Genomic DNA, 27,418 nt, shown 5'->3' with positions numbered 1-27,418 from the left:
CTACCAATTCCTGGAGTCATCTCCTCTGTTCTCACTGCCGCTATGCTAATCCAAACCATCACCTCTCTTACCCTCCTTTACCTCAGATAGTCTACTGTTGACCATTTCGCCCTCTCCCGCCTCCCCCAAGAGTCTCATTATATAGCTTTGGCTGTCCTGGAGCTCACTACTGTGTAGACCAGGCTTGCCCTCGAACTCTCAAAAAGCTGCCTGCTTCTGCCTTCCGGGTGCTGAGATTAAACATATGCCACTATTCCAAAAGTAAGGACCACTCCTTTCTCTCACTTGGATCCTGAATGATGGAGTCAATTTTAGAATCGCAGAAAGAAAACGAAATTGGGTACCGAGTCTTGAAAAGGACCTTGTAAAAGAGAGATCCTGAAACTGAAGCTTCTATGGCGTCCCTGAAATTCCGGGGCTGCCTACAGTCTAATTTCACTCTATCTCGCCAACTTTCTCCACGGTGCTTGAGGCCAGAAGGCCTTTCCTGCCCCCTCCCTCCTGGGAGCCTCTTTGGAGTCTTCCTCTGATCTGCGTGGGCGGGGTGTGTGGAGGCAGGCGGAACCCTGGGGAGAGCCGCAAGCCTAACTCCTCCCCTTCTGCCGCAGTTCTTTTAAGCAGCGCGCAGTCCTAGCCGGAACCCGCGAGAGCGCAGCTGCAGTTCCCGTCGGAGTTACTTTGGCGTTGCCCGCAGACATGGCTGCGCCCGTATTAAGGGATGTTCGGAAGCTGCTGAAACTCGTGGACTTCACACCGGTCCCGCGGAGATACCGATTTAAGAAGAAATGGGTAAGGTCTGGTGGGAGACGTTAGAGGGAAACGTATCCAGCGCTTGTGTTTTCCGTCACTCACAGTTGCATTCCGGACATCCACTCTAGGGACCGTAACCTTCCCGCAGCTGTTGCTCATAACCCTACCGGCCTTTTTTTTTTTTTTTTTTTTAATCAACCACAACCTTCCTGTTGCGTAAGCAGCCTCCCGACTCCACCCCTCTCTGTTAAGTCATCACCCGAGTCTTCATTCGGTGATGTCACATCGCCTCATGTTCCTTTTTCTTAACTTATCTTGCCCTCCCAGCCCCTTTTTCCTTTTCTTCCCTCCCTCTTTCCCTTCCCCTCCCGTCCCATGACCTCCTCTTGTCCCCTTTTCCTTGATCTTTCAGCCCCTGAGACCTCACCCCTAGCAAAAGATACTAACTACCCCTTCCCTCCTGGGTCGCCGGCGTCCTGCAGTAAAGGATTCAGCCCTGTCCTCACTCTCGAGGTGCCTTTGGCACACAGAAAAGAATTCGACCACCTTTCCTGTCCTACTGGCCTTTCTCCAAATGCGGGCAAAAGGTTCACCAACCCCTCTTACTCTAGAGAACCTTTCTCTTGCCTCACTGTTACATCTCCTTGCTTACCCCGACGGATTCCCTCCCCGCCACCTCAGCCTCCACTACACTCCTCCCCAACCCTACAGGGGAGATGTTCTTTTGAACCCTTTTCTCCACTCCTAGGAAGGCTGTACGGCCAAGAGTTGGTTGGCTCATCCCCTCCCAGCCCTTGTCTCGACCGATTCAGCCTTCAGGGGTCACCCTCTTCTTGTCAGCGGAACCATTATTGCAACTGGATTGGTTCCCCAAGATCTCAGCATCCCTGTCCTCCGAGCCCGTGCCCTTATTACTGTAGTCCAGTGGCTTCCCCACCTCTCATTCACCAGGCCCCCAGAACCAGCCCGGTAACCTCTCCTCAACTCACTCATATATCCTTGGAGTCTGGCCCTGTGATTTCGACTCCCCTTGCGCCAGGGTCCCAGGGAAACTACTCTGTAGTTTCCCCTCTTCTTATCCATAGGTCCCTGCGAACTGGCCTTACAATTTCACCTCCTGTTGCTCACCGCCCTCTAGCCTCAACACCCATTTCTCACAAAGTTTTGGAAACTGGGCCCATGCTCTCCCACCAGTGGTCCTCTGGGAGAAGTTACAATGATCCTCCTCTTTCCTCAGCATCTTCCCCACCCATCGACAACCCTTATCATGACCACCCTAAGCCACCGGACTTCTCTGAACCTAAACCACAGCTTGATGTATCTCTTGGGAAGAATAGTTGTGGGCCTCCACACTCTTCTCAGGCAGGCGTGTCTAGCTCTCCCATCTCACCCCGAGAGGGCACTTTTCATTATTCCCATATTTGTGCGGAGTCCCAGATAGCTGCCCCTACGAGTCCTTACTGTGTTACCACCCTGCCACCTGAGAGTGCTGGTTCTCCTAGCTCATCCCAGCCTCAGGCTCTCCATAAGCCTTGCTTAGAGTCCTTTATGTCTTGGGAGACTGGGGGGAACTCTTACCTCTTGCTAACCCCAGCTTCCGTAACTTCTGGTCCTCCCTGCCCCACGGAACCACCTCTTCCTCAGTGTCCTCATCCTCTGTATTTCTCATCTCCCCATGACAACCAGTTTTCAGGTCCACATCAGTCACCCAGAAGTTATAATGAACCCCCTCTCCCCACCCCAGTTCCCTCTCAAGTGAAGTCCCCCAAACCCTCAGAATCACGACGCAGTCCCTACAGGTGTCACTCCCTAGTCAACACACCCCGCCATATTCCCCTTGACCATCCTAAGTCCTGTAAGATCACCACCTCTCCTCAGCCTCCCTCCCAGTCCTTTGGCCTCTCTAGCCTTCTTATGGAATCATCCGTCACAACTACTAAAAATTCCTGCCCAAAAGAACTTCCCCCAAAGACTACTGTGGACCCAGGAATCCTCAGAACTGTTGCTCCTATTTCCTATCCCCATGGCCTGCCTTGTAATCCTCTCTTGCCCAGCAGGCATCCCAAAAGCGGTCCCCACGGACTGCTTCCAGTATCCCCCTGCGATACCCATATGTATTCCATGGTTCCTTCCACCCCGCATCCAGCCTCACTCTCTGGTCCCCTAAATCACTCTATAGGTCCCCCTCAGTGTCATAACCAGCCTGTGGTTCCTCCCTCTGGCACTTACTCTGCTCCGAGGGGTCCACCACCGCCCCAGAGCAAGCCTGTGGCACCTCCTTGCTCCACCCACATCTATTCTTTCATCCCTCTGAGAACACCCTTTGACCCCCGGTGTTTACCTGTTGTCCCTCGACCTCGGCTTTGCCCCAATACTATTCCCTGTGGCCTTCATGCCTATGCTGTAGCCCCTCCGGGTCCACCCAAAGATCCCCCCCAGATCCCCTACAGCTCTTCTCTGACTTCATCCAAGAGCTCTACCTGTAGCACTCTGGCCAGCTGTAGTTCGACCATTATTATTAGTGAATGTCATAGCGGTGAGATCCAGAGCATTCAACAAAACAAAAGTCAGAATCAGAACAAGAGTTCCCTTAGGAATCGAAGCAAGAGTCCCCAAAGCAGTGATTGCCGTCAGAGCCAGAGCACTAATCCCCCCCAAAGCAGTACTCAGTACCACAGTGAGAACACCCACCGGAGCATCATTGAGGTCCAGAATGAGAAATATCACCACAGCCACAACCGGAAGCAAAGCAAGAGTCCTCGAGGTGGTCAAAGTCGGAGCCGGAGCCGGAGCAAGAGTCCCCATAGTAGAAAAAGCCATGGTCGGAGCAAGAGCCCTCACCATAAGAAGAAATGATGGCAGAACACAGGTTCTGGCCGGAACAAAAACCTAGACTAGGGCAGAAGTTGCAGTAACGAGGCATCCAGCCATGGTACCTCAATTGTTGCAACCAGGACTGACTTGTGGACTCCGCATCTGAAGGCTCCAGTTCTTTATTAATCTGACTCAAGTCCTTTACCCTGCCTTCCCGGGGTCTGGGAAATCTTGTAAAACAACTCAGCTCTATGGTTCTGTGCTCTATGTTGTCGGTTCGCTGCATTATCTTAGGTAAGTGCCAGTGCTCCATTGGATGTGATTAACTCCATCAGGTGTTAGTATTTGCACCCTACTGAGCGCCACTGCCCTGGAGCTCTTGTAAGATAGCACACACAAACAAGTTTTCAAAAACAGGATTCTAAAGAACGAAAGTGTCAGGCCTGGTGGCGCACGCCTTTAATCCCAGCACTGGTGAGGCAGAGGCAGGTTAATCTCTGTGAGTTTGAGTCTAGCTGGGTCTTCAAAGCGAGTTCCAGGACAGCCAAGGCTACACAGAGAAGCCTGTCTCCAAAAAAGCTTTAAGCCTCAAGGTTCCCCCGAGCCTTCACAGTTTCTTCAAGAGTTTTCCCTGGAGTTACTTTTTTTTTTTTTAAAGATATTTATTTTTTATTATGTATATAGTGCTCTGCCTGCATGTACACTTGCAGGCCAGAAGAAGTCAACAGATCATATTATAGATGGTTGTGAGCCACTGTGTGGTTGCTAGGAATTGAACTCAGGACCTCTGGAAGAGCAATCAGTGCTCTTAACCTCTGAGCCATCTCTCCAGTCCCCTGGAGTTACTTAAGTCCCCTTCCTCTCTGCAGTGCTAGGTGTTAAATCTAGGGCATTGCTTGTGCTAGGCAAGCACAGTTGTGCTGAGCACATATTGAGGTACATCTCAGCTCGAGCCCTCAACCCCACCCCTCTTTGTTTTTTGAGCCTCTTTTGTGGTGTGTGTGTGTGTGTGTGTGTGTGTGTGTGTGTGTGTGTTAGAGCCTCATACTTCCCAATTTGTCTTGAACTCTGTATAGCCAAGAATGACCCTCCTTTCTACCTCCTGCATAGTAGGGTTATAGGAGACATTTTAAAATGACATTTATTTATTGTTGTGGGTATGGGTGTGTGACATATGTGCTGTGGTACACCTGGGGAGGTCAGACAACTTAGGGGAATCAGTTCTTCCCTTCTACCATGTGGATCCCAAAGATCAAACTCAAGTAGTCAGGCTTAGTGGCAAAAACCCTTTTCCCGTTCAGCAATCTTGCCAGGAGACTCCTGATGACCAACCTGGTCTCAAATTTGTTTTTGTAGCCCCAAGGCTAGCTGTCAACTCTACCTCAGCCTGCTGAGTGCTGGGGTTACAAGTGTGCGCCACTGTGCCTAGCCTGACTCTTTCGTTTGAAGACCCCTACAAGTTACTATGAGAGGCATTGCGTCCCTTCCCAATCCTGTGATATGAGGGCTAACTCTTCACCTTCTCACAGTTCCTCCTTTTGTAGGCAGAGGCAGCATAGGAAGTAGGAGAGAGCCCTGAGTGGATTTGAATTTGCCTTGGGGCTCTGAGGTAGATATGCAGGTTAATTTTATGTTAACCCAACACAAGCTACAGTTATGTGAAAGGAGCGAACCTCAGCTGAGAAAGATCCCTAAGATCCAGCTGTGAGGCGTTTCTTAGTAATTAATGGGGGAGGGCCCAGCCCACTGTGGGTGGTGCCACCTGTGGGCTGTTAGTCCTGGCTTCTACAGGAAAGCAGGCCTAGTTATACCTGAGTAAGCAAGCCAGTAAGCAGTCCCCCTCCGTGGGCTGTGTGTCAGCTCCTGCAGTTCCTGCCCTGTTTGAATTCCAGCCTTGGCTTCTCTCAGGGATGGCCTGGAAGTCACCTGGAAGTGTAGTCTGAAATAAACCCTTTCCTTCTCTAGTTACCTTGGTCTTTGTGTTTCATCACAGCAACCGAAACCCCAGCTAAAGCAGTAAAGTCAGACGATAAGAGAGAGAGTCAAGACTGGAAAGATTAATCTGCTTGCTCTTTCTCTTTTAGGCTACCACAGAACCGCAGTTCCCTGCCAGCCGGCTTGCTCTGCAGAATTTCGACATGACTTACAGTGTGCAGTTTGGGGATCTTTGGCCATCAATCCGTGTTAGTCTCCTCTCAGAGCAGAAGTATGGAGCGCTGGTCAATAATTTTGCTCCTTGGGATAGTGTGAGTGCTAAGCTGAAGCAGCTGAGTGCCAAAGACTTTGTGAGTGAAGCCATCGCTCACTGGGGACCGGAGCCTGAGAGTGGCCTCCCTCCAACACCATCCCTGGACTGCAGCCCAAACCTTCGATGCTTCACTTTTTCCAGAGGGGATGTCAGCCGCTTCCCTCCTGCCAGGTAGGATCCGGAACCACGAGTGGCATCCTGGGTGCCTGCTAGGAGTGGACAGGAAGAGCTTAGCCCCTGCCCTCTGCAATACAAATCAGTACTGTTGGTTTTCAGGAGTGTTTACACAGACTAGGTGTGTGTCTGTGTGCTGTGCATGCACTGTCTCCTTTGTCAACACCCTGATGGAAATAGTCTCTGCCCTCTTTTATATATTTGAGGTGCAAAGAAGTAAAGGAACTTACTTGCTTTTGATTCTTTAGAGAGTAAGTAGTAGACTCTCCAAAAGAGGTCTGAACCCCAGAACCTACACTTAGAACCTGTTTTGCCTTCTGTAGAAAACATCTGCCTTTGACAAGAGTGACTTGCTGCATCCTTTCCAGTGAGGATGTATGTGTTTCTCCCTCCCCATTTGCCCCGTGAGGCACCTGTGAAAGTAGGATGAGAGGGCTTTGGTAGGAAATAGGGGTTGCCTAGGAGCGCACAATAGTGGCAGACCTGAAGAAAACAGAGCTGCTGATCTCTTGAGGAGATGTTTAATGTGTATGAAATTCAGTGAGAAAAGACTGCACAGTCCAATGCTAAATCATGTGTTAGTCCTCGAGACTAGGAAGTGGGGTGTGGTGGTACAAGCCTGTAATAGCAGCACTTGTTAAAGCCTGAGGATGATGGGCAGAGGTTAGAAAGACAGAGAAAGAAAGAAACTGTAGGGCAGGAGTGAGCTTGAGGTCATCACTACCCAAAATAACACAAAACGAAAAAGTCCTATCCATAATAGCAGAGACATTTTCTTTGGCTGGGTATTAGAACCCAGGACCCGACATGCTAGGCAAGCATTCTGCTACAGGCGTCCGTGCTTCCGGTGGAAGAGCCTAGGTATAGACTAGTAATTTGCTGAAAGTCACAGAGCTAGTGAGAGGTGGCCTGGGTTTGAGACCCAGCAAGGCTGGCTGTGGAAAGCAGATTCAACTCTCTCCTAGGACTGCGGCAAGTAGGAAGTGCTATTTGGCGTAATATGTAACATCTGACACAGGTTCTATAGTATGCATTCATCAATAGTGCCTCTCACAGTGAGGTGTGGGGGTGCGCACCTGCGATAGCAGCACATGGGAGGTAGAGGCAAGGGATCAGGATTTAGGATGACAGCTGCATATGGATTTCAAGGCTAGCCTGGATTAGTAAGAGCCAGTCTCAAAAATAGTAAAAAGAAAAATGAGGGAAAAAGGCCCTTTCAGTATTTTATCAGTTTCACTTAAGGTCATCTTAGTTACTGTATGTATCGGGATAGATTGGGTGAGGGTAGGCAATCAGTCCTGTCAGCAGAGCCATGGAGTAAAAACCATGTGGTTGCCAGGTGTGGTGGCGCACGCCTTTAAGCCCAGCACTCGGGAGACAGAGGCAGGTGGATCACTGTGAGTTCAAGGCCAGCCTGGTCTACAAAGTGAGTCCAGGACTGCCAAGTCTACACAGAGAAACCCTGTCTTGAAAAACTAAAAAATAAAATAAAAATAAACATGTGATCTCCTAAGTTGTTTGAGATACTTGGCATTCATTACAAGGGGTACTTACTCAGAAGACGGAGAGGTGAACAGTTTGGCAGATTTCTACATGGTGTGTCCTGTCACCAAAATCTCTTACAAACCTCTCCTTCCTATTGGGCTTCCTATGATATATAAAAGGGGCCTGACTCTCAGCAGGTCAGGGAGCAGCTCACAGAGCAGTTCAGTTTGTGAATTTAGGAGTCTCCTGATAACATCTATGACATTTTGTGTACTTTTTTTTTTTTTAAGGACTGTAGCTTTTAGCAGATTCTAAAAATTTGAACCAAACAGCTTGAGGAGAGAAGGAAGAGACTCCATAAGGGCTTTTATGGGCTGTTGTGTGTGTGTGTGTGTGTGTGTGTGTGTGTGTGTGTGTGTGTGCGCGCGCGCGCATGTGCACGCGCAGTTCTGAGCCTTTCTCACATTTCTCAGTCCTCTTGTTAATATTTCTTTGTGACTACAAAGCAAGTCCAGGACAGCCAAGGCTAACATAGAGAAAACCTGTCTCGAAAAACCAAAACCTATATATATATCTTTGTGAGATGTTAAAATTATTTTTATAAAACTTTTTCTCAATTTCTCTCTTAACCTGGCTATCACAGAAATAATTGAGACTCGTGTTTGTTTAATAATAAACTTCACAACACAATAACTGAGCAGCTATTACTCTATTCTTTTTCTTTCTTTCTTTCTTTCTTTCTTTCTTTCTTTCTTTCTTTCTTTCTTTCTTTCTTCTTTTTCCAGACAGAGTTTCTCTGTGTAGCCTTGGCTGTCCTGGACTCACTTTGTAGACCAGGCTGGCCTCGAACTCACAGCAATCCCCCTGCTTCCGCCTCTGCTGGGATTAAAGGCGGGCGCCACCACACCCAGAAATATTTGTGCTTTTTAAAGAAAGAAATATTCCGAAGCTCTCACTGCATACTAGCGCTGGTGCTGTGCCAAGTCTCATTAGACACTTCTCCCAGGGTATTGTCTTGTTAGGTGTTCTGTGTCCTCGCATCTGCCCCAAGCTGCCCATGCTGAACAACTTCTGAGGGAGAGGAATGGCTGTTCACCACCTACCGTCCTTAGAGTGACAGGCCTACAAGTCAGGAAGTCCTGGGACAGTTAGGGTCAGGTGATCACCCCGCCCTTTCTATCCACACCATCACTGCCTACCTAGCTTTCTAAAACCCAAAGCTAGCTCACCAGGTGGTTTTCCTTAGATCCTTTTGATAACTTCCTGTAGGTTATAGTCTAAAATCCTTAATGTAGAGTTTAAGGCCTTTTGTGTTGGTCTTGCTTTTCTTTTCTTTTCTTTTCTTTTTTAAAGATTTATCTATTATATAATATTCAGCCTGCATGTGAGCCAGCAGGCCAGAAAAGGGCGCTAGATTTCACAATAGATGGTTATGAGCCACCATATGGTTTCTGGGAATTGAACTCAGAACCTTTGGAAGAACAGCTGGTGCTCTTAACCTCTGAGCCATCTCTCCAGCACCCTGGTCAACCCCAATCTTATGCTTTGTTTTATTCCTGCAGCTAGGAATTCCACCACCCTAGACAGGCATTGTACCACTGAGAATACAGGCACACCCCCCATTATGGTTGTTTTTATTTAAGGTGTTTTTTTGTTTGTTTGTTTGTTTTGGTTTTCGGGACAGGGTTTCTCTGTGTTCTGGAACTCTGTTTCCAGGCTGGTCTCGAACTCACAGAGATCCTCCTGCCTCTGCCTCCCGAGTGCTGGGATTAAAGGTGTGTGCCACCACCGCCTGGCTGATTTATTTTATTTTGTTTTTGATCATGTGCCTATGTATGTGTCTGTGTGAGTATATGCCTCATATGTGTGGGTGTCTGCAGAGGCCAGAGGTGTCAGATCCTCTAGAGTCATAGGTGGTTGTGAGCCATGTGATGTGAGCAACCTCTCTGTCCCTGAATAAGGAGGGGATAGTGTAATTGAGGAATTAGTTACAGTCTCTCATTTTTTCTTTTCTTTTACTTATTTATTTTGAGCTTTCAAGGCGGGGTTTATCTGTGTAGCCCTGGTTATCCTGGGACTCGCTTTGTAGACCAGGCTGGTGTCAAACTCAGAGATCCACCTGCCTCTGCATCCTGAGTGCTGGGATTAAAGGCGTGCGCCACCACCGCCAGGTTTTGTTTATTTTTATGTGTGAGTGTATGTGACCACTAAATGTGCAGGACAGAAGAGGGTGTCAGATTTCCTGGAATTAGAGAAGGTTGAGCTACTGTGTGTGTGTTAGGAGTTGAGGTTGGGTTCTCTGGAATAGCAGCCAGTGCCCTTGACTGCTGAGCCACCTTTCCAGCCTTTCTCACTAATTCTTGAGGTTTTTGGGTTTTTTAAAGATTTTATTTATTTATTTTATGTATGAGTGCACTATTTGCATATACGCCTGCAGGCCAGAAGAGGGCATTAGATTACATTATAGGTGGTTGTGAGCTGCCATTTAGTTGCCAAGTATTGAATTCAGGGCCTCTGGAAGAGCAGGCAGTGCACTTAACTGCTGAGCCATCTCTCGAGCCCCAAAGCTTTGAGTTTTTGTTTTTGTCTTTTTTATTTTTTGTTTTTTATTTTGTGTGTAGTGTTCTGCCTGCATGTAGGCCTGTACGCCAGAAGAAAACACCAGATCTCATTATAGATGGCTATGAGCCATCATATGGTTGCTGGGAATTGAACTCAGAACCTTTGGAAGTCCAGCCAGTGCTGTTAACCTCTGAGCCATCTCTCCAGCCCTCGTTTTTTATGCTTTTGTACCTTGCTTATTCTTTTCTCTTTTTCCTAGACTGTTCTTCCTTTTTTTTTTTCTTTTTTCCTTTTTCTTTCTTTCTTACTTCTTTTTTTTTTCCTGATGAAAGCCCAACTCAGGTAGCTCCAATGCATACAGTTGATGATGGCCTTTCTTTTTGAACCAGTGAAGTACTCTATATTTTAGTGTGTAACCCAATAAAAGTGAGGTCTTGGGAATAGTATGGGGAACAAAGCAGGGAAAATCTTTGCCCTTCCAGAGCTACATTCTATGGGGAAAATAAAAGAAACACACACACACACACACACACACACACACATGAAGGACAAATGCTTAAAAAAAATAATGCAAGCCAGGCGTGGTGGCACATGCCTTTAATCCCAGCACTCAGGAGGCAGAGACAGGCCGATCGCTGTGAGTTCGAGGCCAGCCTGGTCTACAAAGTGAGTCCAGGACAGCCAATGCTACACAGAGAAACCCTGTCTCAGAAAAAAAATAATGCAATTGGAGATACAAAGTGGTAGAATAGAAGGCTGTTATTTTAGACAGACTAGTCAGGGAATGCCATGGCTCTGAAGAGGCCACTTTGAGGCGGTGCCTGGTGGAAGTAAGGATGCACATTAGGGATGTTTAAACTTAGGGCTGCTTGAATGAAGAGTCTTATGACAGAAAGCACAGTAATTGAAAGGCCTGAGGAGCATGTGTGGCTCAATGAGGGATTGAGCAAAGGCTGCGTGTGAGGCTAGTTTGAAGCAAATTGATCTGCTTTCAAAAGGATCACTCAGGGGCGGGGTTGTAGCTTAATTGATAGAATGCTTACTGAGCAAGCACAGAACCCTGTGTTTTATCCACGTTGCAAAAGCCAGGGATGGTGGCACAAACCTGTAATTCCACAGTTCTTCAGTGCAACAGCGGGATCTGAAGTCCAGTGTCATTCTCAGCCTCATAGCAAGCTTGATCCCAGCCTGGGATACATGGGGCTGTGGTCCTATTTTTTTTTTTTAATTACTGGATATTCTATAGATGAATGAGTGGGTGCTGTGAATACTGTATACATGAGTGAGTGAGCGTCTGAGAAGTACTTTTACTAAGTGGCGCTCACTGGCCCCAAAGGCCATGGACCTGCTCACCGGGCTCCCACTAGATGATGGTTTTCTCTCTTCCAGACTTGGCAGCCTGGGTCTCATGGACTACTACCTGATGGATGCTGCCTCCTTGCTACCTGTCCTGGCTCTTGGTCTGCAGCACGGAGACACTGTGCTTGACCTGTGTGCAGCTCCCGGGGGGAAAACACTGGCATTGCTTCAGACGGGCTGTTGCCGTAAGTCGCTGGCATGGTATCTTGGGCAGGTAGGGGTCCCCACTTCACCTAGTCAGGGCACACTGAATATGGTAAATTTGGTCCCAGGGTCAGAAGGGTGGTAATATTTGCTAAGTTTATTGTCAGTTGGTCAAGAAAAATGGCTGATGAAGGCTTCTGAAGGCAGATTAAATCAGGGATCTGATAAATCCATCACAAGATCCTCTTACCTTCTTGCATTTGCTAATTTGTCTCTAAATAAAGTCTCATTTCTTTGTAGTGCCAATCCCTATTTTTAGCTTTATATGTCTCTCTTAAGTTTTTTATGCCTGCTACCTTTGCTCATGTTACATCCTCTCTTTAGAATCCCCCATCCTACCCCAGCTGTGTTATCCAAATCCTTTCAGCTTTCAAGCCTTAGTTCAAGTGTGCTACCTCCCAGAAGTATTCTTCATAGCTGCTACTGGCTTATTTAGAATGACTCCTTTTCCTGTGCACCCACGCCCTGAGCATCATCTGTTAGCACATTAACATTATTAGCCTTTCCTCAGAGCTTTAATTATATATCTTCTCCCTCCTCAAGATTGTGAATTCTATGCTGGATGGTGGCGCACACCTTTACTCCCAGCACTCAGGAGGCAGAGGCAGGCAGATCTCTGAGTTCGAGGACAGTCAGGTCTACACAGAAAAATCCTATCTTGTAAAACAAAACCAAAAATTATGAATTCCTTGGGGACAGGCTGAAGGTTCTTCATGTGTCTCAGTATCATAGGCAGCCCTGGCATTCCTAAGCGCTCACTGTAGCCAGCAACTGGCCAGCATCCTGCCTTCAAGTAGAAATTACCTTTTCCTTGAGGCCTGAGAAAATGCCACAAGGGGATGTGATTTACACAGCTGATTTAGAGCTTAGCCGGGCTTCTCCAATCACGAGCCTGGGCCTTTCTGTTAGGGGTGAACCTTCTGTTCACGTTACTCCAAAGCTGGCTTGCAGTTTGAGTCAGCCTCTTGGTAGGCCCATGAGTGACTTGCTTTTGACCTTGTGGAATATCAAAAAGAAAAGAGAAAAGATGTTGACACAAGTTTAACAAGTGAGTCCAGAGCAAGAGTTCTGGTCTGTGTGAGTGCTGTGAGAATCCATCATAAGGCAGAGGAGAAAAAAGGAGACATGTTTCCAAGGTGTACTAAATTACCACCTCTTCTTCACCCAAGCGACTGCCCTATGGACCCCAGAACATAGGGTCACAGAGTATCAGGGCAAGCTGGAACTTCAGATTTACTTTGATGAAGCTTACAAATGTCAGACACAGAAACAGAATTAAAAGCCATCTTTTCTTTTCTTTTCTTTTTTTTTTCCCCGAGACAGGGTCTCTCTGTGTTAGCCTTGGCTGTCCTAGACTCGCATTGTAGACCAGGCTGGCCTTAAACTCACAAGGATCCACCTGCCTCTGCCTCCCTAGTGCTGGGATTAAAGGCATGCACTACCACTTCCTGGCTCATCTTTTCTTTTTTACTTTGTTTCCTCTTGAAAGTTCTTTCAGAACAGAGTGTCTGTTTTGTTTGTTTATTTGTTTTAATGTTGAGTGCTCTCAAAAATTGGGACATTTCTATTTTTCTTTTCTTTTCTTTTCTTTTCTTTTTTTTTTTTTTTTTGAGACAGGGTTTCTCTGTGTAGCCTGTCCTAGACTCACTTTGTCGACCAGGCTGACCTTGAACTCACAAAGATCCAGTTTGCCTCTGCCTCCCCAAGTGCTGGGATTTAAGCTGTGTGCCACCACATCACACTCCTCTGTGACATTTTTTACGGGGACACTAAACCTCTTTTGAGTAGCAACCAGCTCTTTATTATAGTTCCCTCTTGTCCTGTTTCTCTTTGCCTCTGAGGCTGGGTGTGACCTGTCTTTTTGCCTGTCTGTCTGTCTGTCTGTCTGTCTGTCTGTCTCTCTCTCTCTCTCTCTCCCTTCTTTTCTTTCTTTCTTTGTTGTTGTTTGTTTTTCGAGACAGGGTTTCTCTGTGTAGCCTTGGCTGTCCTGGACTCGCTTTGTAGACCAGGCTGGCCTTGAACTCACAGCAAATCCACCTGCCTCTGTCTCCCAAGTGCTGGGATTAAAGGCGTGCAGGTTTTTTAGCCCTGTCTTCAGGCTCTTGATTTTCCTCACTCAGCCTCCCAGGTGGTGGCATTACAGGCATGTGTCACCAAGCCTTAACATCAATCTTACAGGATTGTTTTTCATGTAAGAGAAGTAAGAACACCAACTTGATACTTCTTAAACTCATGTCTGTTAGAGAGGTGGCGGGGGGCAGGTGGGGCTGGATAGGTGGCTCAGCAGTTATAAACTCTTGGTTCCTAGCACCCACATCAGGCAGTTCACAACGGCCTGTAACTTCCGCTTTTGCTCACGGGCATACATTTACACAAATGTACATACACCTAAATAAAAGAAAGAGAGAACTTAAGGTAGTAAATTATTAGGCTTGGTTTTATATACAAGACAGTAAGTGGCTTAAAGAAGAAGTGTGTGCCATACATGAGATGCTTGTCTAAGAAGCCTCTGACGTCCATGACGTCAAGGGATGGGTGTGGAGGCTCCATAGTCATCAAGAACTTAAGCTGTTTTTAGTTTAGTTTAGTTTAGTTTAGGCGTCATTCTTAGAATCAGTATCATGGTACAAGATCGCTGCTAGTACTTCAGCCAGCCCATTTTAATTTGCAGTAGAAGGAAATGATTGTTAGCCTTTTAGACACATTTCCCAGAGGTCCCACACGATCTTTGTGTCTACAATTCACTAACCAAACCTAGTGATTCAGTCATACTTAGTTGTAAAAGAAAGCCAGGAGATGTATTCTTTTGGTGTACATTGCCCTCTGTTGATAAAGTTGGGGTTCTGTTATTAAGGAGTAAGAGGATAGTCAATTCTGGGTAAATAACCTATAGTGTCTACTGAAGACCAAGAGAGACATAGTGTCCTGTTTGTTTGTTTTTTGACTTGACACAAGCTAGAGTTATCTGGGAAGAGGAACCTGGAATGAGAAAAGGTCTCCCTGTCCGAGTTGCACGTAGGCTGGAGAGGTGTCTCAGCAGGCATGAAGTAACTGCTGCTATGGGCGAGCCCCGCCCAGTGTGGGTACTGCCCCTGGGCAAGGTGGCCCTGGGGTATTGAAGCAAGCAAGCGGAGCAGGCAGGTAAGCAGATCCATCCTCCATGGTCTCCGCTTCAGTTCCTGCTGCCAGGTTCCTGCCTTGGCTTCCGCTCTGACTTCCCTCCATGATAGACCACAAACTGTAAAGGGAAATAATCCCTTGCCTCTCCACGTTGCTTTTAGTCAAGGTATTTATCACACCAATAGAAACCTAACTAAGACACGAGTGTTTCAGAGAGACTGAGGAGGCACAGTGACACACGTGTAGTCCCATCCACTCAGGAGGCTGAACCTGAGTTGCTTGAGAAGTTTGAGGACAGTGTAGGCACAGTAACATTACCGTGTGTCAAAAAACAAACAACAGCAGCCCGGCGTGGTGGCGCACGCCTTTAATCCCAGCACTCGGGAGGCAGAGGCAGGTGGATCGCTGTGAGTTCGAGGCCAGCCTGGTCTACAAAGTGAGTCTAGGACAGCCAAGGCTACACAGAGAAACCCTGTCTTGAAAAACAAACAAACAAACAAACAAAAACCAAACAACAGCAAATCAGCATGGCTAGTGTGTGCCTGTAAACCTAGCACTGAAGCAGGCTGATCACAAATTCACGGCCACGACCCTGCCACAGAAGAAAAGGGTGGTTAGTGGGAGAGACTGTGTTTCTTTAGAAATACTCTTTCTTGGTCTGCTTTGTCTATTTTCCTTTTGATGGATATTTGTCCTCGTGCCCTGCGCTCCAGAGTGACTGATTTGGCGTCACGTCTATAACTAATATCCTGTCTCTGGGCTCTGTGTTGACTGGTTATACCTGAGAATTGGCTTCATTTCCATCAGTACCTTTTGTTGGTGTGATATGCTGTTGAGTCATAGCCTCAGAAGCCTCTTTGTTTCCGCAGGCAATCTAGCTGCCAACGATCTCTCCACTTCCCGAACAGGCCGGCTACACAAGGTCCTTCACAGTTACGTGCCTCAAGATATCAGGAAAGGGAACCAAATTCGAGTCACCTCGTGGGATGGCAGGAAGTGGGGAGAGCTGGAGGGGGACACCTATGACAGGGTAAGTGACTTCTGACCTCCGTGTTCTGGCCTCCACCCAGGGGAGGATCCAAATCCTGTGTTTCGAGTGCGTGGGGCTGTTTTTGAACCTCGACAGTTCTCCATGAATGATTTGGAGAAAAAGCTATTTGCAGAGTTCTCAGTTCAGCTTAGATGGCTTGCTACTATTTTCATTAGAAATAGTTGGCAGCAAAAAGAATTTGAGCCCAACTGAGTGTGGAAAAAGTTATTAGGCATATTTTATTTCTGAAGTCACTTGGTTGCTTGGAAGCCCTTGTGAAGATGGGTATGAATAAGAACATTTTATTTATTTCTGAATATTAATATAATACATAGTACAAAATTCAGGAGGTATAAAAGGACGTCAGATGGAAAATAAGCTTTCTTTTTAGACCTGTACACAGCTGCCTACTTCTTCTTCCTGCAGATAACTATTTTTATTTTTACAGCCTTTATGTAATTTGTATATGAAAATAAAAACTTGTCAGTTTCTTCTTTTAAATTTTTATTTGCATTTCTTAATAGAAATGGCAGTATGTTGTATTCATTATAACATCTATTGCTTTTTAACTAATTAAAATATCCTCAAGTTCAGTCCTTTTTAGTTTTATGCTTTTGAAGTAAAATTTCTAGTTAATGGTTTTTATCAGTTAAGATTTTAACAGAGTTTGAGAAATTCTTTAGAGATTCAGCCAATCTTGCTTCCATTGGCAATGAGCATATATTCTTTTTTTTTTTTATTTTTTTTTAGCATATATTCTGTATCCCGGCAGTATTAATGTTGTGTATGTGTGTATTTCTTATATATTTTACTTGGGTTCCTTATACCTCTACCTCCCTTTTCCACCCCATTCCCTTCCAACAGCCCAACACCAGGTAGAAGAGAAGGAAGGTTAGTGGGGAGAGGGGCGGCTTCCTGCTGGGTTGGTGGTCCAGCTTCTTCTCGCCAAACTGCAGCAACAGCAACCAGGGGTGCAGCCTCCTTCTTTCGAGTGCCCCCATTCTCTCTAGGCTCTGGTATTTATTCCCTCTCTGGGTCCCCAGAACTAGACTGTCTGCAGCTGGCAAAGATCACACACCCCCTTTTAGAGCCCACACAAGGCAAACAGTCTGCTGCTATGGATATTCTGAGTAGCCCCATATCCCACACCTGGGATTAAAACAAAAGCATGTTTATGTAACATGAGTTTTTAAAAGAAACCAAAGCACCCACTACAGTGCTGTGTGTTGGTTTTTACTAAACTTCCATTACCTTCCTAAAATCGTATGGACTTTATGTGCCCACTCCATCTCTGAATAATGCCATGGGGACCTGTGTTTATTTATAATAGCTTTAGGCCTTAGCTTACTGTTGTTCCCAACCACCTCTTATAAACCTATATTAACTCATTTATATTAATCTGTGTTTTGCTACATGGCTTGTTATCTCTCCTCAGTTTCATACTTCTGACTTCCTCCATGTCCTGCAGGTGAATCCTTCTGCCTTCTGTTTCTTTCCCAGAGTCCCTATGTCTGCTGCAAGTCCTGCCTTCCTCTCTTGCCTTGGCTATTGGCTGGTCAGCTCTTTATTCAACCAATCAGAAGTAGAACAATGTTTATAAACCATTGAGACAGGTGATGCTTAACAATACCAAAATCTAGTTGGTGTGGTGGCACACGCTTTTAATCTTAGCACTCAGGGAGGCAGAGGCAGGCCGATCTCTGTGAGTTTGAGGACAGCCTGGTCTACAAAGTGAGTCTAGGACAGCGAAGGCATCACAGAGAAAAACTGTTTCAAAACAAAACAAAACAGAAAAGAATCCCCCGAAACAAAACAACAACAAAATCAACCAAACAAAAACCAGTACCAGAGTCTCGCCTGTACTCAACTTTCTGGATCCAGAAATCAGCATTTGAATAACACAAGGACAATCTTTAATGGTGTAATGGAAGTTTTGGTTTCTTTGTAAACTCAGTTATGTTATGTAAATATGTTTTTGTTTTAATCCCAGGAATGGGATTTTAGTTTGGGCTTTAGTTTTTGTTACAATACCAAAGTTGCCACACAAACCATTCAAGCACCAGTCTCAGTGAAATATTGATGGTTTATTAGAAGGCCACACCCCAAGACTGACGATGGCCAGGGACACAGCGGATATCCTTGCCTGTCTAGACCAGGCTGGCCTTGAACTCACAAGGATCCACCTGCCTCTGCCTCCCAAATGCTGGGATTACAGGCGTGCGCCTCCTTGCCCGGCTCCTCAGTCTTTTTCTAAGGCAGTTTTTTGGTTTTTGTTTTTTGTTTTAAGAAAAAGGGTATCCCGGTAACAACCAGGTAACCAGGTGGGAAGCACAGAGGACAGGGCAGCATTACATCATCTTGATTAGCTAAACACAAGAAGAATCGATTCTGTTCCAAGCACAGTGTATACAGGTAGCGAGACAAAGCATTTTAGGCTGATTGGCCAGGATATAGGCTTGGGAACTTTCCAGTCCCCCACTGTTCCAGGAGAAAGGAATATAGCAGGGTACTGTGGTTTTGTTTAAGTAGAACATAAATCATTTATTCAAGAATAACATTCAACAAGTATTGAATTGTAAGTAAAAGACTATTTAAGCTCCCAGATAGGAGAGACTGAGAACCTGACTTTAATTTTACCTTATGATCAAAATTGCAATTTAAAAACAGATATGGCTTTTGTTATGTTAAAAACAAAGGCAGGTATTAACAGAGGAGCCACAGTTTTGTTTTGTTGTTGTTGTTTGTTTTTCAAGACAGGTTTTATTGTTTTATAAATTTATCTGTATTATCAGTAGGCCCGGCTAGCAATCAGTCAAGACACAGACACTTGTTATGTTTTAAAATAGCCTTAATGAACCTGGGGCATGACAGATATCAATCCTCTAAACTACTTTCCATAGTAGGGCTTCAGGCATGGGATCTCTGTCTCAGTCCCATGCCATCTGCTTCTAATAACGTCTATCAAGCTAGCTCCCACCCATAATCCCAAATACTTGCTCATGTTCTTCATCTGGGCTGGATTCTCCATCCACGCCACAGGCCATGTGCTTCTCCAGCTAACCCATGGCGGCCTTCCTCTCTTCACTTCAGGTCTCTCTCCTTTCCTGGTGGTGGGCCTTCTTCTTCCCAGAGTTCCTCTCTTTCCTAGCTCTACCTATCTCCTCTGCCCTGCCCAGATGGGATAGCTTTTTATTAAGCAAAAGGTGGGTCAGAGATAGCAAGTAGTAATTAGCATCAAGATACATCAGACCACCTCCCAACAGGGTTTCTCTGTGTAGCCTTGGCTGTCCTAGACTCTCTTTGTAGTCCAGGCTGGCCTCGAACTCACAGCGATCCGCCTGCCTCTGCCTCCTGAGTGCTGGGAGAGAAAAAAGGTTAGAGGGGAAAGGGGTGGCATTATCATTAGATTACCTGCTGCTGATTGGAGCAAGTTTGATCTTTAGAGTATCTAACTTCTCATTTCTTTGTGCATGACTGTTCAACAAACGCGACCACCAGCAACCAACCACCAACTATCAACCCACCTATTGGGGCTCTAGCATTTGTGTCTCCTCTCAAAAACATGATTTAGGACCACTATATATTTGTACACATCTATAAAATGGACAAAGAATATAGCTGGGCAGTGGCGGTTACAGACCTTTAATCCGAGCACTCAGGAGGCAGAGGGAGGTAGATCTCTGAGTTCAAGGCCTGCCTAGTTTACAGAGTGAATTCCAGGACATCCAGGGACACACAGAGAAACTTTGTATTGGAAAACAAAAAACAACAACAACAAAAAATCTGTAGATGACATTGCATGTGGGTGAGGGCAGCATTTCGGAGTGAGTCTCCTTGCACTGGAGCCCTGCCTCCAGGACCTGCCAACTGGAAGGTTTTTGTGAGTTTAACTTTGATGTGTATTTAACTTCTTCAGTGAGGTTCACTGTAGTGCCAGTCCCATAGGCAACTGACTTAGAATGCCTTTGCACACCAGACTATAGCAAGTATTCAACACTTTTTTCATTGTCACATCTCTCGCCGTTTTTTGTTGACTGATTTTTAGCTATGCCTTGTGGAGCAATATAGAATGAATTCCCTCCCATTTTATTTGACAGTGCTTCAGGCATTGAAATAGCTTTGGTGAAAAAATAGTAGTGTGCAGTCTGCTTTGTGCTGGGGAAGTGTTAAACATGTTAGGTGCAGAGAAGAATACATTCTCAGGGCTCAACAGACTATTGGTAACTCCATTCTTCCTCCATCCGTTGGAGAGAGTCTAGCAGTTTGCAGGTTCATAGCAGGGCAGTTGCCCTTCCCTTCCATTCACAGGTTTCCTCCTTTCCTCCCTCTTTCCCTCCCTCTCTCCCTCCCTTCCTTTCTTCCTGAGTTAAAGTTTATTTCAAATAATAAAATGTTTATTTGAATGTATTTTTCCTTTTTTTTTTTTTTTTTTTTTTTGAGATTGTGTAATAGCCCTGGCTGTCCTGGACTTACTTTGTAGACCAGGCTGGCCTTGAACTCACAGAGATCTACCTCCCTCTGCCTCACGAGTGCTGGGATTAAAGGCATGTGCCACCACTGCCCGGTTTTCCCTTTGCTTTTCATGGGGAAATCATAAACACACAGGAGGCCGAGATTCAGCTAGCATCCCATCCTGGCATATGCCTGGTTCCCACACATTGGACAGTGCCTGCTGTAGAGATGCCTATGCCCTTCTTAGATGTTTCCCTGTATCCTTTGGACTGGATGAGGCCAACAGCTTTCTCAGTTGACACTGGGAGGCGATAGCTAGGATACATTGATACCAAAATAAAGATGTATTTGCCACTGATTCTTCAAGTCTCTGAAATCACATAGCTCTGTTGTCCATACGCATGAGCACTCAGGACCCCAGCGTCCACCAGTGAACCTGTACCATTCTCCTGAGTCCAGCCACATTTTGGAGATTGTAAGAATTTCCACAACTTTCTCTCTTCTTCCTGCCCTCTGTCCCACTTTCTTTGTAGACAGGGTGTCATGTGGCCTAGGCTAGCCTCAAACTAGCTTATGTAGCAAAGGGTGACTTTGGACGTCCTATCCTCCTGCCTCTACCTCCTAATGCTAGGATTACAGGTGGGGGCCACCATGCCCTGTTCATGCTTCCTAATCTGTGTACTGTGTTAGGTCAGCAAAGAATATATCAATATTGAAAACTGGCTCGTTTTTTGTTTTGTTTGGTCTTTCTTTTTTATTTTGTTTATTCAGAGACAAGTTTTCTCTGTGTAGCCTAGGCTGTTCTGTGTAGCTTTGGCTGTTCTGGAACACACTCTGTAGACCAGGCTAGCCTTGAACTCAGAGAGATCCGCCTGCCTCTGCCTCCTGAGTGCTGAGATCAAAGGTGTGCGCCACCACCTCAAAGCTTGCTTTCTAGTCTGTCTTTCTTTCTTTCTTTCTTTTTTATTTTGTTTATTCAGAGACAGGGTTTATCTGTGTAGTCTTGGCTGTCCTGGACTCATTTTGTAGACCAAGCTGGCCTTGAACTCAAATCAATCCGCCTGCCTCTGCCTCCCAAGTGCCGGGATCAAAGGCATATACCACCAAGCCTGGTGGTTTCTGGCTTTTCTTTTTTTCTTTTTTTCCCCCTTTCAAAAAAATTTTTTTATTAATTCATTCATATTACATCTCAATTGTTAAGTTTCTGGCTTTTCAAGATGGGGTTTCTTTGTTTATCCCTGATTATCCTGGAAGTAGCTTTGTAGACCAAGCTAGCCTCAAATTCAGATCAACCTGCCTCTGTCTCCTGAGTGCTGGGATTAAAGGTATGCACTATTTAAGGTGAAATTTGTGTTATTTTTAAATATACTTTATGTTTCTGCTTTGCCAAAAATGCCTTTCCAAAGACGATCTTACCTTTTTCAAATATACATATAGGGATATTTAAAATATTTTTTTGTCTGACTCAAGTGCCTAGGATAGAAAAGGCTGCTAGTAAATTAATGAGTGACTTTGTATTTCTCGCCTTAAAATATTAAAACATTGGAAACCAGGTGTGCTGATGCATAACTGTAATCCCTTGGGAAGTTGAGGCAAGAGGAGCTTTTGCAACATTAGGCCATAGCCCAGATCCTTCTAGAACTGGAATTACAGGTGAGCCATCTGACAGGATGTGAACTCAGGGTAGGAGCGCTTAGCTCAGCCATCTCTGCAGCCCTTCCTCCTCTTTTTTCTTTTTAAAACAGTACTAAGGATTGAGCTTAGGGCTTGTACTTCTCACATCGCTTTGAAGTAATTTTGAGTTGTAATTCTGCTTTATTATGTAACATATATGTAAATTAGGTGCTCTATAATATATAAAATTGGATGTTTTCAGTAAATAGCCAAGGACAGAGCCTTGAAGTACTAAGATATTTTTTTCTTGGTTGCTACCAGTTATGCAATTATAATTATTGTATGCAGCTTTTTATGAAACAGGGTTTCATAAAAAACTAGGCTGGCCTCAGACTCACTGTGCAAGCTGAGGCTGGCTATGACTCCTGATTCTCCTGCCCCCATCCCTCAAGTCCTGGAATGCTGTGGATACTACCAGGCATAGATTTTCATTTAATTTTATTTTACTTTTTTAAGACAGGGTCTTACTCTGCACCCCTGGCTGGCCTGGAAAATCGTAGACCAGGCTACCTTCAAACTTGTAGCAGTCCTCTTGCCTCTGCCTCTCAAGGGCTGGAATCACAAGTTTGTATCACCGTGCTTACTGGGTTTGGGTTTTTGATCAACCATGAATATTTCTAAATATACTATTTTTCTGCTCATTATTTCACAGTTGTCTATCAGGTTAAAATGAGAATTCTTGTCAGGTGCAATGGAAGGACGGGTAGAGGGCCATTTCCGGTGAACTTTGTCGGCTGGGGCCCTAAACTGCTCTCATTTAAGTTAGAAGAACCTAGAAGAGTTTTAATCCTTTATCCTTTACCACTCTGGGCAGGTGTTGGTAGATGTGCCGTGTACGACAGACCGCCACTCCCTCCATGAGGAAGAGAACAACATCTTTCATCGGTCAAGGAAGAAGGAACGACAGATGTTGCCTATGCTGCAGGTGCAGCTTCTCGCGTGAGTAACATCGTTACAGAGTCTCAGACGTTAGAGTCCAGTCACCTGAGAGCTTGGCTGGGAACTGGGAACATGCCAAGACCATCACATGGAAGAATTTTGGCTGGAGATTTGGCTGGAGGCGATAGTGTCTGTCTGTTTTCGAGACAGGGTTTCTCTGTGTAGCCCTGGCTGTCCTGGAACTCACTCTGTTTTGTTTTGTTTTTTTAAAGATTTATTATTTATTTTTATCTTTTTAAAAAAGATTTATTTATTTATTATGTATACAAATCTCATTATAGATGGTTGTGAGCCAACATGTGGTTGCTGGGAATTGAACTCATGACCTTTGGAAGAGCAGTCAGTGTTCTTAACCTCTGAGCCATCTCTCCAGCCCTATTTTTATCTTATTATGAGAGTGCTCTACACCTGCACACCAGAAGAGGGCATCAGATCCCATTACAGATGGTTATGAGCCACCATGTGGTTGCTGGGAATTGAACTCAGGACCTCTGGAAGAGCAGACAGTGCTCTTAACTGCTGAGCCATCTCTCCAGCCCCCCTGGAACTCCCTCTGTAGACCATTCTGGCCTGGAACTCACAGAGATTTGCCTGCCTCGGCCTCCCTGAGTGTTGGAATTAAAGGTGTACACCACCATGTCTGGCTGAGATGGTCCTTTCTAGAATAATAACTACACGGCTTCACCATTCTACCTTTATTTAGTGCCAGCGACTTGCACATTTTTGAAAAGCAGACTGTCAAGTGTGGTGGTATATATCTGTATCCCTAGCTGTTTGGGAAGTTGAGGCAGGAGGATAGCTTGAGCCTTGAGTCTGGGTCATCGTAGGTGCTAACCTGATAACATAGTGAGACCCTATCTCAGAGAAAAGTGACTGAAGTAAGATGGCTCAGCAGGTAAGAGCACTGTTTGCTCTTTCAGAGAACCCGGGTTCGGTTCCCAGCACCCACACGTCTGCTCACAATCATCTGTAACTCCACTACCCGGGGATCTGATACCTCTTCTCACCTCCATAGGCTCCTGCACACGTGTGGTACATAGCTATACATTCAGGCACCCACGTACACATAAAATTAAGTAATTTTTTAAAAGAAAAGAACTATTTATTTATTTTTTAAAAAGAGAGAAACATAGCCAGATGTGGTGGCGCATGCCTTTAATCCCAACACTCCAGAGGCAGAGGCGGGTGGGTCGCTGTAAGTTTGAGGACAGCCTGGTCTACAAAGCTAGTCCAGGACAGCCAAGGCTACACAGAAAGACGCTGTCTCGAAAAACCAAAAAAAGAAAAAAGAAAAAAAGAAAGAAAGAAAGAGAGAAACTAGGCATGGTGCACACCTTTAATCCCAGAATTTGGGAGGCAGATGCAGAGGGGATCTCTGAGTTTGAGGCCAGCCTGGTCTACATCGTGAGTTCCAAGTCAGCCAAGGCTACACAGTGAGACCTTGGTGGTGGAACAGGGAGAAATAAATAGAAAGAAAAACATAGAGAAGAGAGAGGGAAGGAAGAAAGAGGAGAGGAAGGGGCAAGGGACCGTGGGAGGAGGGATCTGTTTGACTGAGGAGAGAATTCAGTCGATAGCCAGCATCAGGGTTTAGTTCAGAACCAGGATCAGGCTTCAAAGGATCATTCTTTTTTTTAAGGTTTATTTTTATTATTAATTATGCGTATGCGTGTGTGTCTTCATGTGGAGATATGCCCATGAGTATAGGCGCCCATGGAGGTCAAAGATTTTGGATCCCCTGGGACTTGGAGTTATTAGGAACTCTTGACATGGGTGCTGGGTACTGAATTTGGGTCCTCCACAAGAGCAGTATGCGCTCTTAGCTGGTGAACAGTCTCCCGAGCCCCATGGAAGGACTCTTCTAAGGAGGCTTCCTAGAGCTGGGTGTGGTGGTGCATGCTGAGAACCCAGCCCTTGGAAGGCTGAAGCAGGGGGATGGCAACCAGGAGGCTGCTCTGTGCTGTGTAACAGGATCGTATCTCACAAAGCAAACAGAAAAGCAGAAGCCAAACGGCAAGGAGGCCTATAGGAAGGCCCTGCCTTCTGCTGCTCCCTCGGGTAGCAGACCATCCTGCTCATGTTTCTTGCCCCATGTTGCTCTCACTCTTTCTGAGAACTAAACTAGTTATTGCTTTTATTTTTTATTTTTCTTGGTTTCAGGGCTGGACTCCTTGCCACCAAACCGGGAGGTCATGTTGTCTACTCCACTTGCTCTCTGTCGCACTTACAGAACGAGTATGTGGTGCGAGGAGCCATCGAGCTGCTGGCCAATCAGTACAGCATCAACGTTCACGTGGCTGACCTGTCTCACTTCCGAAAGCTTTTCATGGACACCTTCTATTTCTTCCCATCCTGCGAGGTTGGGGAGCTGGTAATACCAAACCTCATGGCTAATTTTGGGCCTATATTCTTCTGCAAAATGCATAGGCTGCCGTAGTGTCACCCTGTCCCTGAAGTAGAAAGACAGTGACTCTGTCAGAGGCATTGAAACTGAGACCAGTGGCAGAGATGCACCCAAGACTTGTCTCCATCTTGTTTGTTTTTCTAAAGATAGTTGTAAGCAGTAGGAAGTGGGACGGCTGCCCAGTTTCAGATTATCAGCAGGTTTCTAACGCGCACTCTCACTTGTGTCTTTTAGCCTCTGCTAAGGCTCCTGCTCCATTAGGGGCTTGGACAGAATCAGTGAATAAGCCCGTAGTTTAAGCTGTAAACTTGGGAAGAAACATTTAGACAATAAAGTTGTTGAAGTGCTAACGGGTGGGCCTGTAGTTGGGCACTCATGTCAGTCGAAGTTCCTCCACGGTTCTGCATGTGTCAGCTGGAGCTGCCGAGCACTCTCTCCAGAGTGCCCAACCCAGGCCTGCAGCCCTCCCACACTGGCAAGTTCCATTTAGTCAGCCCACAGGCCCAGCAGCCTCCCCAAGTGTCTCCATATGGCACATGATCTAATTTAAGGAATAAGTAACTAAAACTGTTGAGCCCCTGGCTGATAATCCTCTCACACTGAGAAAGCATTCCTAAGCTGAGTGCTTCTGGCGTTCCTTCAGATGTCACTGCAGAAGCCGCTGCTGGCGCCTACTGTTTTTGTATGTTCCTTCCTTTATTTCTTCACATAACAGCAAGTGTTCTGTGAATTCCTGTGTGGCAGCTAAGGAGCTGTTAGAGATATGGTTGGGGCTGTGGGAAATAATTGGGTTTCCTTATCTTCAGAACGGCAACCTACTTTCTTTCACGTTCCTGATATTTTATTTTAAATGTCTTGGTTTTATTCCAGCCTAGCAGGGCTTTGCCTCACATACAGTGTTCTGGGGTGACATTACATAATGTGCTGACTTGAGTGCTGGTTGCTTTGTAACACTTGTCAAAAGTAGGCAACCTTTAGTGTCAGGGAAGAGTAAGCACTGCTTACGGACACCTGCTATGTCTATAAAATGATTACTGCTTAGCACCAGGTGGTACCCAAGAGGCTATGTGCAGAGACCCAGGCACCGAAGACCTCTCAGCTCCAGCAATACTAAATATAAACAGCAGGCAACGATCATACGCCATGAATAGAGGCTGGTGAGGGTCCCACTCAGCATCAGCCAGCTCCCTGGGGCTCCACCTTACTAGCTTCACTTGGTTTAAAGTCTGCAAGGTCTTGCAGGGCCCTCGGTTATAATGCGAATCTCGAGAAAGGAGATGTCTTCTTAACCTTTGCAAACGTCTTTCTCAGTGGATACTCCTAATACCCAAATAAGGATTAGCAGGGAAGGCATGAAAGACAAAACGAATAGCAATAAAGGGGGAATAAAGGAAGTGGGAAGAAGGGCTGGGCGTGGTGGCGCACGCCTTTAGTCCCAGCACTCAGAAGCAGAGGCAGGCGGATCACTGTGAGTTCGAGGCCAGCCTGGTCTACAAAGTGAGTCCAGGACAGCCAAGGCCATACAGAGAAACCCTGTTTCCAAAAAAAAAAAAAAAAAAGAAGAAGAAGAAGAAAGTGGGAAGATCTTTTTTTGTTTTTGTTTTTTCTAGACAGGGTTTCTCTATGTAGCCTTGGGTGTCTTGGACTTGCTTTGTAGACCAGGCTGGCCCTGAGCTCACAGCAATCCGCCTGCGTCTGCCTCCCAAGTGCTGGGATTAAAGGTGTGCACCACCACGCCCGGCTCTGAGGCGTCTCTTAATCCAGTCACTGACGCCTCAGACCAGCTATTACAACTACTTTGGCAAACAGTTTTTTCTCCTGTAATTGAACATTCACTGTCCTCTAACTCAGTTACTACAGTGCTAAGGATAAATTCACAAGAAACCCATGCGTGAGCCAGGCGTGGTGGTGCACACTTTTAATCCCAGCACTCGGGAGGCAGAGGCAGGCAGATCTCTGTGAGTTCGAGGCCAGCCTGGTCTACAAAGAGAGTCCGGGACAGCCAAGGCTACACAGAGAGACCCTGTCTCAAAATAAAAAAAGAAAAAAGAAAAACTCATGTGTGCATGCCAGTGCACCTGTGAAGGATGTCTGTAGCTGTCCTGCTCACACAGTCCACATGCCATCGAGCAAGAAAGTGGGTGAATAAACTGGATATTCATGCAATGGAATGTATTATGTATCATCTTCTGTTACCTTGCAA

At 45.9% G+C, this 27,418-nt stretch overlaps 2 protein-coding genes across 3 annotated transcripts; both read left to right on the top strand.

Moving 5' to 3' along the window:
* Positions 1 to 17: 17 nt before the first annotated feature.
* NSUN4 (NOP2/Sun RNA methyltransferase 4) lies at positions 18 to 27,381 on the top strand. Of its 2 annotated transcripts, none has more exons than XM_084786628.1 (6): positions 18 to 789; positions 5,649 to 5,983; positions 11,423 to 11,577; positions 15,586 to 15,746; positions 22,687 to 22,811; positions 24,972 to 27,381. In XM_084786628.1, the coding sequence occupies exons 1-6, from the start codon at positions 697 to 699 to the stop codon at positions 25,246 to 25,248; spliced, it is 1,146 nt and encodes a 381-aa protein (XP_084642754.1). In that variant the 5' UTR covers positions 18 to 696; the 3' UTR covers positions 25,249 to 27,381. The 2 variants fall into 2 exon arrangements, with proteins under 2 accessions (XP_084642754.1, XP_084642755.1); XM_084786629.1 differs by lacking the exon at positions 18 to 789 and adding an exon at positions 3,636 to 3,858.
* LOC311600161 (sperm head and tail associated protein-like) lies at positions 975 to 3,612 on the top strand. Its single transcript, XM_084786548.1, has one exon. It carries the CDS (start codon positions 1,126 to 1,128, stop codon positions 3,604 to 3,606), a length of 2,481 nt encoding a protein of 826 aa, XP_084642674.1. The 5' UTR covers positions 975 to 1,125; the 3' UTR covers positions 3,607 to 3,612.
* Positions 27,382 to 27,418: the final 37 nt, after the last annotated feature.

The sequence above is a fragment of the Acomys minous genome (genome assembly GCF_964271855.1).
Source record: "Acomys minous genome assembly, chromosome: 6".
NCBI lineage: Eukaryota > Metazoa > Chordata > Mammalia > Rodentia > Muridae > Acomys > Acomys minous.
The sequence above is the reverse complement of the archived record's forward strand: the minus strand, read 5'-3'. Positions and strand labels throughout refer to the sequence as shown.